The sequence below is a fragment of the Ostrea edulis genome, chromosome 5 (genome assembly GCF_947568905.1).
Source record: "Ostrea edulis chromosome 5, xbOstEdul1.1, whole genome shotgun sequence".
In the NCBI taxonomy this organism is placed as follows: Eukaryota; Metazoa; Mollusca; class Bivalvia; order Ostreida; family Ostreidae; genus Ostrea; species Ostrea edulis.
This window is the reverse complement of record NC_079168.1, coordinates 52740193-52753935: the sequence shown is the minus strand read 5'-3', so window position 1 is coordinate 52753935 and position 13743 is coordinate 52740193. Positions and strand designations below refer to the sequence as shown.

General features: G+C 37.2%; 1 protein-coding gene across 1 annotated transcript; it reads left to right on the top strand.

Moving 5' to 3' along the window:
* The first annotated feature begins 8348 nt into the window (after nt 1-8348).
* On the top strand, nt 8349-11515 carry LOC130054963 (uncharacterized). Its single transcript, XM_056166098.1, has 2 exons — nt 8349-8721; nt 10899-11515. Exons 1-2 carry the CDS (start codon nt 8499-8501, stop codon nt 11513-11515), a joined length of 840 nt encoding a protein of 279 aa, XP_056022073.1. The 5' UTR covers nt 8349-8498.
* The last annotated feature ends 2228 nt before the right edge of the window (nt 11516-13743 follow it).

Genomic DNA, 13743 nt, shown 5'->3' with positions numbered 1-13743 from the left:
GACTTATCATTTGGAAACTAGATTGTTATATATTATCGTTATATAACGACCATAGAATTTGCGCGAAATGCTGACTTTAAACGAGACTGTTGAAACCCCTGTAACATAAATTTGTCTATGAGTAGCCTGCTTCGATTTTAAAAACTGATCATACGCAGAACAAGCTCTTGCGTATCGAATCAGTTGATAGACATAAACACCATATGCAGGAGATAATGGAATATCGCTACATAAATATGGAAGTTAATGATGGAGTAGCAGATATGGAAAACTCTGTGACATCTTTTATATCTCTAAAACATAATTCCTCGCATCACAAATACTGATTTCAAATTACAACATTTGAAATTCCTCTAAGTCTAACTATTCTCTGCCCAAATGTAGATTTGAAGTTTTTAACGATTTGAAAACTGGCCACACGCAGAACAAGCTCTTGCGTATCGAATCATTTGAGAAACAAAAACACCTAAAGCAGTCAAGTCTTTGAATCATTGACCAAATTCCAATTTTCATACACAATTTCAAGTTATCAATTTAGATTTTTCTTTTTAGAATCGGTAATTTGTTTGGGAAAATGTATCAACAATATGAATGGATTACAACATCTGAGTTAGTTCCAAGTTTTTACTATTTGTATCACATCTGGGGCATAAATATTGACAACATTTTAGACGAAATAGATATGGTTGATAGACTATTGCTTTTAGTCACCCATATATTATATATCACGAACTAGATAGAGCTACACTTTATTTATGGTAACATTGAACCCGATCTAAAGATGACCGATCGAGTATCGTTTGGTAAGTTCTACATGTTCTAGTAGCCTCACTTTATTCCCCAGGGACCACAATTTGAACAAATTTGAACCTGAACTACCTGAGAATGCTTGTATATTAGTATGAGTAATCATGACCCTGTTGTTATTGAGAAAATTTTTATACTATTTATCCCATATAAAACTTTGATCTCCTATTTTAACCCCCTACCCCTGGGGGTTATGAATTGAATAAACTTGAATCTACACTATGTCGGAAAGCCTTCAAGTAAGTTTAAATTTTTCTGACCTAGTAGTTCTTAAGAATGTTTTTAAATGACCCCCGCCCTATTTTTTTTTTTATACATATCTCCACTTCAAAAAGCGTGTGGCACTTCATTTGAACAAAGTTAAATCCCCTTTGCCCAAGCATGTCTTGTGGCTGAAATTAACCCTGCGGTATTTGAGAAGAAGTTGAAAATGTTACAAGTTTACGGACGCACAGACGGATGCCGAACGAAGCTCACTTGAGCTTTCATCTCATGTGAGCTAGCAATAATAACAGGGACTAATTTCTGCATAATTGGCTTCGGCTGTAATGATAGTAAGCAATTTATCCCATGCTTTCAAATGAGACCCCCACAATAATTATACTCATCTTTTATGCGTTATTTTATAATTGTATGCCTGGTACAAATTAAACCGTAGACACAAAATTCAATCCTAATGCGATATAATAGTACTAATATTGTCATCATATAGGATTGAGTTATGGCTTGTAATTTTACAAGCACTAAATTGTAGATGCATGATAAAATCCTCTTTTTTTATTGGAGGAGATTCTCCCAAAATACGTCACAACATCCCACAAAAATTCGTTGAACACAAAATGACCCCACCCTTGGACTTAGACATTATTTGGTCATTTATACAGAGAACTGTTTATCGTAGTGTGAAGCCCGCTTCGTGATGTATGTACGTGGCATTCGTCATAGGAAACTCACCCCTTATATTCTTTGTTCTTTATTTTCTGAGTTTCTATACCACGTGTGACGTGTAAACTTTTGACTTCGGATCACTTCCGTAGCATATTGTGAACAAAGAGACATTGATCTGCAACGTGTGCATCATACATGATGATCATTATGTTTGATTGTACATTACTGTCTTTACCTTGTTCATTTCATCGTATATTCTTTTCCGGAGTTGATAAAAGGGATGGGCATTAAGTATAAACCCTGTTTGTAATGAACTTTAATTCTCCAAATCAAACTGAAATTGAAAATAATGATCTCATGAATTATTGTACATAATGTAATGATTTAGGGCCAAAGGATTGAGATTAGAAACATTATGTAATAGACAGAGGGCAAAAAGATTGGGATCGGATGCATTATGTAATAGACAGAGGGCAAAAAGATTGGGATAAGATACATTATGCAATAGACAGAGGGCAAAAAGATTGGGATAAGATACATTATGTAATAGACAGAGGGCAAAAAGATTGGGATAAGATACATTATGTAATAGATAGAGGTCCAACCGATTGTAATAAGATTAATTATGTAATAGAAGATCAACGGATTGTGATAAGATGAATTATGTAATAGATAAAAGATCAACGGATTGTGATAAGATGAATTATGTAATAGATAAAAGATCAACGGATTGTGATAAAATGAATTATGTAATAGATAGATCAACGGATTGTGATAAGATGAATTATGTAATAGATCAACGGATTGTGATAAGATGAATTATGTAATAGAAGATCAACGGATTGTGATAAGATGAATTATGTAATAGATCAACGGATTGTGATAAGATGAATTATGTAATAGATCAACGGATTGTGATAAGATGAATTATGTAATAGAAGATCAACGGATAGTGATAAGATGAATTATGTAATAGAAGATCAACAGATTGTGATAAGATGAATTATGTAATAGATAGAAGATCAACGGATTGTGATAAAATGAATTATGTAATAGAAGATCAACGGATAGTGATAAGATGAATTATGTAATAGAAGATCAACAGATTGTGATAAGATGAATTATGTAATAGATAGAAGATCAACGGATAGTGATAAGATGAATTATGTAATAGATAGAAGATCAACGGATTGTGATAAGATGAATTATGTAATAGAAGATCAACGGATAGTGATAAGATGAATTATGTAATAGAAGATCAACAGATTGTGATAAGATGAATTATGTAATAGATAGAAGATCAACGGATAGTGATAAGATGAATTATGTAATAGATAGAAGATCAACGGATAGTGATAAGATGAAATACATGTATGTAAAGGGATTGGGACTAGATGATTTGATGTACAAATCAAATTGACCAATTTTGTCTATTGTTTGAATAAAAGAGAAAATGTATTAATTTCTCATTATAGAGGGAAGCTTTACACAGCAGTAGAACAAGTGTGTTCACAATGTGACGTTTTTCAATTTCAAATGTGTTAAATAATTCAAATCTGTAAAAACTACACTCGCATGGAAAGTTTTGTTGAAAGTTAGAGCGCATCATGGAAAGTATATTTACCTTTTGGTTTTCCCTTGAAGCCCCCACCCCCTCCCCCTATACATCCATGAAATTGAATAACCAATTTAATTACATGCATATAACACAAGATAGATTAGATAAATATATAGATAGATGATGGACGGACGGACGGACAGACAGACAGACATTACGTTTAGTTGTAATACATACATAAATACAAAATGTAGATGACGCTAACATGTTTTATTCACGTCAAAAAACGTTATATGTATGTTTACATAAGGGACGAGTTCCGCCTGACTCCGCGCAGACATATACTTCTTGTTTGATGTAGGTAACAGATGTGATACTTATGTAATGAATGGTAACCTTTTATAACATAGAATAAAGAATTAACTTTCTGCAACATCATAGAAAATATCTCTTTCAAAGGAGGCTCCTAAGCAATATTAAAATATTTTCATGTTGCAAAATCTGTTCCATTAGCAAATCTTCTGAAAGGATATAGATTATATATTTGATGGTCAAAACAATGTCAGCGTTTTACGAACACGTGAGTAACCTCTCACAGTTTACGTATACGCATGTCCCACTTTTAGACATCATCATATCCTTTCAATGCCAAATTTATCTTCAAATGTTATTGATTTTTCAAACAAATATTTCTTAAAATGTGATTTGGGAATTCAATGATGACTATTGAATGAAAATCTAAAAAAGTTTCTTTGAGTATTAAGTAGTATTTATTAGGGTTAAACCATTTCATCTAACTGATGTTTTAAAATACTAGTATCCTATAATATGATTCAATGTTTTGTAACAAAACTAACAAGTGTCTTATTTACTGTTGTCTTAACTCAACATCAGATTCAGAGTATGTTATTGAAAATAATTAATTTTCTAGCGTGGTAATTTTTATAAAATCGTTGAAAAAGATGCCGAGAATTTCCATTAATTTTTTTTTTTTAATTGAACCTATGAAACTTCTATTAATCTAAGATCCGTTTTAGTATTTTGAGACATTTTCATATAGTAAATAACTTTTTCATATCATACATTTTATCTCCTGATATCAGAAATCTTTTTTGATATCAAATAATCTAATTTTTTTTTATCGCAAATCCATTGTATTTTCAAATGTAAGAAAACATATTTTTGATTTCAATAAATACGTTGCTGATATCAGAAAATAGAATATGATATCATAAAATAATTTTCTGATATCATGAAGTTCAAAATGATTAGCATTTTCTGATATCATAAAATATATACACTTATGATTTAACAAATTTTGCCAATAAACTCCGAAACGCTTGCTCCAGAGTTACTGCTTGCACCTATAATATTGTTTCATATGCGAGGTGAAGTCCGTAAGCTATCAGTACTTGATTAGTAAATTTCGTAAAATGAATTAAGAACCTACTTTCGTTTTCGATTGATTGAATATTGTTTTACGTCTCTCTCGAGAATATTTCACTCATATGGAGACGTCACCACTGGCGGTGAAGGGCTGCAAAATTTAGGCCGTTGAGCAGGGAGTGATCTTTATCGTGCCACACCTGCTGTGACACGGGACCTCGGTTTTTGCGGTCTCATCCGAAGGACCACCCCATTTAGTCGCCTCTTACGATAAGCAAGGGGGTACTGAGGACCTATTCTAACCCGGATCCCCACGGGATTTCGTTTTCGATAAACTACCCTGAAATAGCTAAAATGAGAGTAAAGTGGCGGATCTAAGCCAGTTTTCTTTTTCTTTTTTGTTTAATGACAACTTAAGATATTACGATATGATGTTAATCCGTTGTTAATTGATGCTTGATTTTTATCTTACTGAAGAAATATGTTTTGATAATTGTTGGATGAATAAATATGCGTTTCTTAAATCAGTGATTTTAGTCAAGTGATTCAGTTTTATGGAAATTTCCAGAACGAGGAGAGGCAACATCATAGACGCGCAGGTCTAAAAGCAATCGCACATTCTCGGGTCTTTCCGGCATCCCGAGAAGTTTCGATTGGTTTACAACATGATCAGCATGAAATTGTGTAGGTGTTCAGTGTTAGTTTTACATATAATAATTTTGACTTAGACCATATTTATCATTTTATGAAGATACTACGACCTATGACTCTGAGAAACAATAGTCATCCTCTGCTTGGCATAAGGTGTATGTGTCCCAAGTTTGATGGTCCTAGCCCCAATAGTTCGGTCTATAGCATGCCTACAAGATTTTCCTACTAATTGATACTTCGATCTTTGACCTTGAAGAACTAAAGGCGTCCTCCACTTGGCATGAGAAGTATGTGTACCAAGTTTGACAGTCCTAGCCCCAATAGTTTAGTCTGTATTCCGCGTTCAAGGTTTTCCTTTTTTAACTGATACTACGGCCTTGACCTTTGGAAAAACAATAGGAAAACAATAGTCTTCCTCTCATCATGGTGATTAAATGTACTAAGTTGTAAGATCCTAGCTCCAATAGTTCCGTATGTATTATGCCAATAAGGTTTTCCTATTAACTGATATTACAACCTGGACCTTTGACCTTGAAAAACAATAAACTTCTTTCTCTCATCATGGTGATTAAATGTACCAAGTTGTAAGATCTTGGAAATTACTTTGCATTTTGCCTACAATGTCCGGACGGACAGACAAACGAACGACGGTATACCATAATACGTCCCTTCTTCGACTGGCATATAAAAAGCACCATTATAAACACATTCGAATACCGAGTTTCAAATTTTGAAACATGTTTTACAATATTTATGAAATACATCTATTAATATCAAAGTTATGTTGGTGTTTCTTACAATAATATTGTGTCATCTGCATACAGCACAACATGTAATCTTAAATAAACATCTAAGTCATTTCTAATTTCTCACGTAATTTATAAAGACCCTTAACATTACGAATGAGTATAAATTCTTCTGCATCATTCAGATGTACAGCAAAAGAAGAGGTGACAAGTTTTCCTCCTGTCTGACTCCGACATTGCATAAAAATAATTCTGAATTTTGAACACTACACGGCAGTCTTGGTTTAATGTCATTGTACAGATTTGTTATAACCTTGAAACAGTTCTGATCTATGCAAGGTGAAGATAACGAACAGTGATCAATCTCATAACTCCTACAAGCAATACAAAATAGATAGTTGGGCAAACACGGACCCCTGGAAACACCAGAGGTGGGATCAGGTGCCTAGGAGGAGTAAGCATCCCCTGTCGACCGGTTACACCCGCCGTGAGCCCCATATCCTGATCAGGTAAACGGAGTCATCCGCAGCCAAAACCAGCGCGCCAAGAACGGCTTAACAATCGGTATGAAACACGTCAGACAGCATTTGACCCAATGCGAGGTTGTATTGACGAACTAGATCGTTATAACGACCATATAATTGTATATATTGTTTAATAAGATTTTATTCCAGAGAACTACACACTATACTGAATCGAACAATCTTTCAAAATCAATGAAAGTGCAGTATAATTTTCTTTTGTGATTCTTAAATATTTCTATCAGTGTATGTAAAGTCAAGTCAAAGTCGACCATTTTGTCATTTTACTACCATGTTTTGTTTAAATTCTTTCTATTGTTTTATCATTTCCTTTATAGCTCTTGCAGGTTTTTTATTAGTATATTATCAATTATTATTAACACAAACATTGTACAGCGCATAGAAACTATTTGTAATTTTGCGCTTTATAAATGAATAAAATAAAAAGAGAAAAAATATGGTTTTGTGTTGAAAAATGTTTTTTGCGAAAATCAGCTTGATTTTCCAGACTTGGACTCGGTGTATTTATTACGTCTTTTTATTACGTCTTTTATTCAAGATTACAGTAAATAGTTTACCCAAACAGCTAATCAAAGTAATAAGCCTATAATGTTGGGGGACAGAGTCACAACCTTTCTTTTTGTATAGTGGAATTATATCATCTCAAGTCCAATGTGAAGGATGTATTTCAGTTTCAAATATTGTGTTAGATAATTCAATATCAAAGTTGAGTAAGATATGTATTCTTTATATGTTCATCAACAATTATGTCAATACCACAGGGCTTACCATTTATTTCATTTTTTAGATACATCTTGCTATTTCATCACCAGAGACAGGATGGTTAATGAAAAAGTTCAATATGATATCCGATAACGATGATAGGTCTTCTTCGAAAAAATCCTTGATAATCGTCACCAATATTTTTGGTGTCGAAAATTTTTGTCGCAAAATTGTGATTTACTATTTCAATGACAGAAAAAAGTAAGGTTTATAAAGTTTTTTTTATTAATATTTCTGTTAGAAAACCTATTCAGGCACTGAATGAAGTAAAATTTACATTATTGTCTTCCCGACAAAAATTGTTTTTATAATGGTATATATTTAATAGAACCGAAATCTTTATTTTGATAAACTCTTAAACTTTATTTTAATTTTATCAATGACTATGGTTAAAGTTACATCCAAAGCTATCGTAATAGCACATTTTTACAACAAAATAAAATATTTATATTGAGAGCTATTATAACTTTGATAGTTGTATTTACTGGATTCTTTGTAAAAATTAAATAAATCTTAGTTTAGGTTTACATTACATTTTTTGTTTGTTACCATTACAACCCGAGTTCAATAATTTCCAATATTCTTTTGTACGTAGATAACTCAGCTTTTTGATAGTACAATTTTCAACAACCTACTCATAAGCAGCTATATTTATCTGTATGTCTAGTACATTAGGTCCGTGTGGTATACATAAAAGGCCAGGTAGGTTTGGTTTATGATACATGAACTTTTGATAATTGGTATTTTCTCCTGTCTGGCACGTTCTCAATTTATCAAAATTGTTATGAACACAATATTAAGTGTTTTGAACGTTATTGAGACATCGTTACAAAAACAGTCAATCGCTGGTATGATACACGTAGAGAACTTCTCTATCTTTAATCAAGATTATTTGATTTTATATCAAATAGTCAACTATTAATTCAGTACAGGTTTCCACCCTGGCTGTCACCCTGGGCGCCCTTAACAATTATACTACAATGGTATTACCTTACGACTACGTAATGGTACGACTATGCTACGGCACGAGTTAATGAACAACAAACAGTCCCCGGATGTCGCTCTCTTTTTCAAAATCCACCGAACAAGAAGGACGTTTTTCATCGACAGCCAAAAAAAAAACAAAATCAGACATCATCGTTGCCATCCTTTAGGACAATGCCACCGGTTAGGACCAGACCAAACACCCGAGCATCTCGGAAAAGAAGAGAGAGCATCGGAACGCCCGCTAGAGGGAAAGGGAAGCGGTGCAAACAAAGCATCCCGGTGCCCCCTCCACCACCACGCGGTCCACCCCAAGACCAGCCACTACTGCCTTACGTATCTGAAGAAGAGATACCTTCATCATCTACATTAGACCCTAACACCACGCTAGAGCTGGGTGAGTCATTTTTCTCCCACCCTTATCAACAATTAAGTTGTTACGATTCTTTGGGCGCCTACATCCCGCAAAGAATTAAGACTCAGATTTGGGAGGGCAAATTCATAGACCTTTCCCTTCTCATTAAAACCACCAACGAATTGCAAGATTACGATTCACAAGGTGATATTAAGGTTAAGGAGGGGGTGGTTGTGCATCGTTAAGCCCAAGACCAATTCTTACCTCAATATAGACAAGTGGACTTCCGCTTTTGTCATCTTCATTAGCATCATGCTAGAAAAGTTTCCGACACGGGCGCAAGAATTGTTTAAATATCTCAGGGACATTAGACTTGCGGCGTCTATGTCTAACTGTTGGTTTCGATACGATGAGCAATTTCGTTTCAGAATGGCCAGTCAGCCACAACTGTCGTGGGGCAACATCAACCAAGAATTTTGGTTGTTGCACATTTCAAATAGGTCAGAAACCCACACCCGCAACAATGCTCATCAGAACCAAGGCAGTCATTTTAATCAACCAAGCCGTTCTGCAGTAATGTACTGCAACAATTTCAATAAGGGAGTAAGTTGCCCTTTCTTCCCCAGGTGCAGATACAAGCACGCATGCAGCAAGTGTGGAGACAACCACCCAAGCAGCAGATGCCCAAAATAACAGACCCATATATTCTTTGGGAGCAACACCTATAAAGTTCTATAATTTATGCAAACATTTGGAAGGATACAGGGACGGCAAATTGATTCGGGAAGGTTTTCTACACGGTTTTAAACTTCAGTATAGAGGGTCTAGGTCACCACGCGAGTCCAATAATCTCCCTAGCCTTAATGCTAATTTAACAATAGCTAACAATAAAATTCACAAAGAAGTTGCCTTAACACGCGTGGCTGGCCCCTTTAATTCACCACCATTTCCCAACTTGCAAGTTTCACCACTAGGCCTGGTCCCCAAAAAAGATGGTGACATGCGACTCATACACCATCTGTCTTACCCTGAAAATGCATCGATCAATCATTTCATTGACCCTAAAGCATGTTCAGTACATTATAGCAACATAGACCAAGCAGCACAGTTTATAGCCAAGCTTGGAAGGGGGGCAATTTTAGCAAAGACTGACATTAAGTCAGCATTTAGGCTGCTCCCTGTATCCCCTGGCGATTTCGATTTGCTTGGGTTCAGAGTTCAAGGCAAGTACTACTTTGATAAAATGCTACCGTTTGGGGCTTCAATTAGTTGCGCATTGTTTGAAAAGTTTTCGTCATTTTTACATTGGCTCATCCAAAAACATACACAGAACCATTTCATTGTTCATTATCTTGATGACTTTCATTTTTGTGGCCCACCCCATTCTTTTGTCACCCACCACTCCCTTCAGGCTTTCAAGTCTATATGCGCTGACATCGGCGTTCCCATCGCGGATGAAAAAACCGTGGAGCCTACCCACATTCTCACATTTTTAGGCATCGAACTCGACACCATCAATATGACCATGCGCCTCCCTCACGAAAAATTAAATCAACTTAAGTCTTCATTACAGTACTTCTACAACGCCAAAAAGGTCTCGCTTCGTGAAATGCAGTCTCTCATTGGTCTACTTAACTTTGCTTGCAAGGTCATCGCCCCAGGACGAGCCTTCTGTCGCCGGCTCATCAATTCAACTATCGGCATCACTAAACACCATCACAGAATCAGGGTAACAAAAAACATCAAAGCAGACCTTGAGGTCTGAGGCAAATTTTTAGAGTCTTACAATGGTATTTCTGTGATTTCACTCCAACCTTGGGTATATGATGAAACAATTCAATTGTTTACAGACAGCGCAGGGGGGCCGAAGGGAGGTTTTGGTATTTATTTTGCGGGGAAGTGGGCACATGGGTCCTGGCCAAGTAGTTGGGCTGAGCAAGACATCATTAGAGACATGACTTTTTTGGAATATTTTCCAGTGGCTGTTGCTCTCACCTTATGGAAAAACCAGTTTGCTCATTCCAAACTCCTATTTCACATTGACAATATGGCAGTGGTCCAGGTTATCAACCAGGCTACATCCAAATCCGACCGGGTTATGAACCTGGTTCGCAAGCTAGTATTAACATGCCTCAAGTCCAATAATCTGTATCTGTATTCAGGCGTCATACATCCCAACCAAACAAAATTTTATAGCAGACTCCTTATCTCGTTCACAGTGGGGCAGATTCAGGCGACTGGCACCCCAAGCAGACCCGTCCGCAGTTCCACTGCCACACGACATCTGGCAAATCTAAAGCTGGAGGCAGATCGACTTCTTCACAGATCATTAGCACCATCTACACAGCAAGCATATTCGGCTGCGCTTAACAAATTCCACAATTTTCTTGTTGAGTTCCATTTCCACCCATTTTGGCCAGTCCCAGTCACACAGTTACTACATTACATTGGGCACCTTTCACTGCAAAACATGTCTTACAGGACTGTATCACTTTATCTAAATGCCATCGCCTACAAGCATAAAATACATGGCCTTCAAGATACAACCAAATGTTTCGTTGTTACCAAAACCCTTGAAGGACTGCGTAGGTCAGCAGGCGTAACCAAGGATATCCATATTCCTATATCCTACGAACTTTTCTGCCGAATTACCCACTCCCAACCCAATGTATGTAGGTCTGCATATGAGTCCGCATTATTATCGGCGGCATTTACCATCACTTATTATGGTTTGCTGAGAGTTTCTGAAACAATTGCACTACAGCGCTCTGACATTACTATTGTGCATCACAGCCTTTGTCAAATTATCATACAAAGTCCAAAACGGACCAGATAGGCAGCTCTGCCAAAGTGGATATCACTCCACATCATAACTCCACGCTTAACCCAGTTGCGACCATCAGTCAGTTCCTGCGCCTTCGAGACCGAGTATCCAGAACCGGCCCCTTGCTAGCACACTTGAACACTAAGCCCTTAACAAAATATCAGTTTCAAGCAGTACTCCAAAAATCACTGCAATTCATAGGAGTATCAGGTCACTTTAGGTCACATAGCTTCAGAATAGGCATGGTAACAGAATTAGCAAAAATGGGCCTTTCTGATTCTGAAATCAAGGCCAAGGGAAGATGGCGATCTGCTGCATATTTAAGTTACATCCGAACATAACTCTTGATTTATTAGATGTTCTTCTATGCTAACCATACCAAAGTTATTGTAGGTACCCCTACAATTTGGATCCTTGGATCATCAATCCCTTTTTGGGCAGGACACCATGCAGCAACCCAACGGCCAGGGGGAAGTAACCTTAATTTACCTGTTTTAATCAATTGGCTTGGTCGCAGGGGAATGCATTGGGACCAACTGGATAGTGTGATGTCTGACCATTTACTTCATCTACCCCCACCAAATTTTTGCTAATACATCTTGGCTCTAACGACCTTACTACACCTGTATTGACAGGCATTGAGCTTGTCCACAGACTCCAGTGTAGCTTGTACCGCTACAATGTACTTCTTCCCAACACCACCTTAATTTTTTCGTCAATGTTACCCAGATTATATTGGCACGGTGCCCCACTTACTGCAGGCGGCAAAATCAATAGCAAACGCCTCAAAGTCAATAAGGCTATCAAAAAGTTTATTACCCAAGAAGTCACTGGCTGTTATATTAACCATGACACAACTATCAGGGTTTCAGAAACTCCCCTGTTCAGGCATGATGGTACTCATTTATCCAAAACGGGTCTGGACATCTATATAAACAACTTGCAATCTGGTATTCAGTTGTTTTTAAATAACACGTCTAACATCTACCCTTCAGAGTAGCTCAAATTAAGTGTTCAATTCCTATTTTTGTGGGGGGACATAGTGCCTATGTCCTGTGGCGGGGACTGGGGGATACCGTAGTGTAGTCTGGGATCAAGTGGCCCCATAACCTGGTGGTCTCCCCACCCTGCATACAAAGCAGGGGGGCGTGGCTCAAAGTAACAATGTGTAGTTGTGCAAATATGGTAACAATCGTGGGTCATGGCCTGCCAGGACTGGTCCCACCTCCACCTCGTTCAAGCGGGGAGAGGCCAAAGTCTGGTAAATGTAAAACCAGGTGGCGCTGGAGACAGGGAGAAGGACGGTCCCACCTACACTGGTCCAGAACGCGGTAATCGTTCGGATCAGGCACTTGTGCTTACACTCGGCCTCCTTTGTGCCCATACTGTCTTGGTACAATTGCATGTATCCCCCTGTCCCCCACAAAAATTGCGGCCTTTTCATCCACTTACAAACCTTGTTCCATTCCATATGTTGTATCGTGTAAATTGTGCTGTTGTACCTTTTGAAGCATCAATAAAGTCATGTTCATATTCACGGGTGTTATCATTTCAAGGCAATGTTGATGCATTAAACAGGCTGGGATCGGACAACATTTGGCTCGAATATCGAGCAAGCGGGCATGTGCTGCGGAATGCCTTGCTCACTGGATCTAATAATTAATAGACATTGAACACATTTGTCGTTTGGTCTAGTTATATGTCAGAAATATATCTCAAAACATGTAACAGTAATAAACAACGAGTGTCGTGGATAAAGGTTACAGGGGAAATAGTAGGTTTGAAGGAACCTGCTGTTTAGGCAATGTATATATATTCCTACTATTAATTCTCGATATTCGTCAAATGATATATATGACGAAATTGAAACAGAGATTCATAACATCAATATATATGCCTAGCAGGCGATTTGCGACGTTCTTTCCCTGGGAATTTTAATCCCCAAGTTCAGTATGGGTTTTTTCTTGATTATACATTACTTTGCATGGTGTGATAATGACAATGACTTGTACATAATGGTATTACTTAACCTAGATAGTATTAGTGGTAGTTTAGATATGATATAGGTTGCACTTTATCTTTGATGCCCGCTGGGATCGGGTCTTGCCTGCTAGGAGTGGCCCCAGGGATGTTTCAGTTCAACTAAGATGCTTGCGGGCCCGGACACTGTTTTGTTTAGTTGTGGTCTGCTTTCATGCTCGCTGGGATCGGCCCTGGGCATGGTCCAATGCTTGTATGCC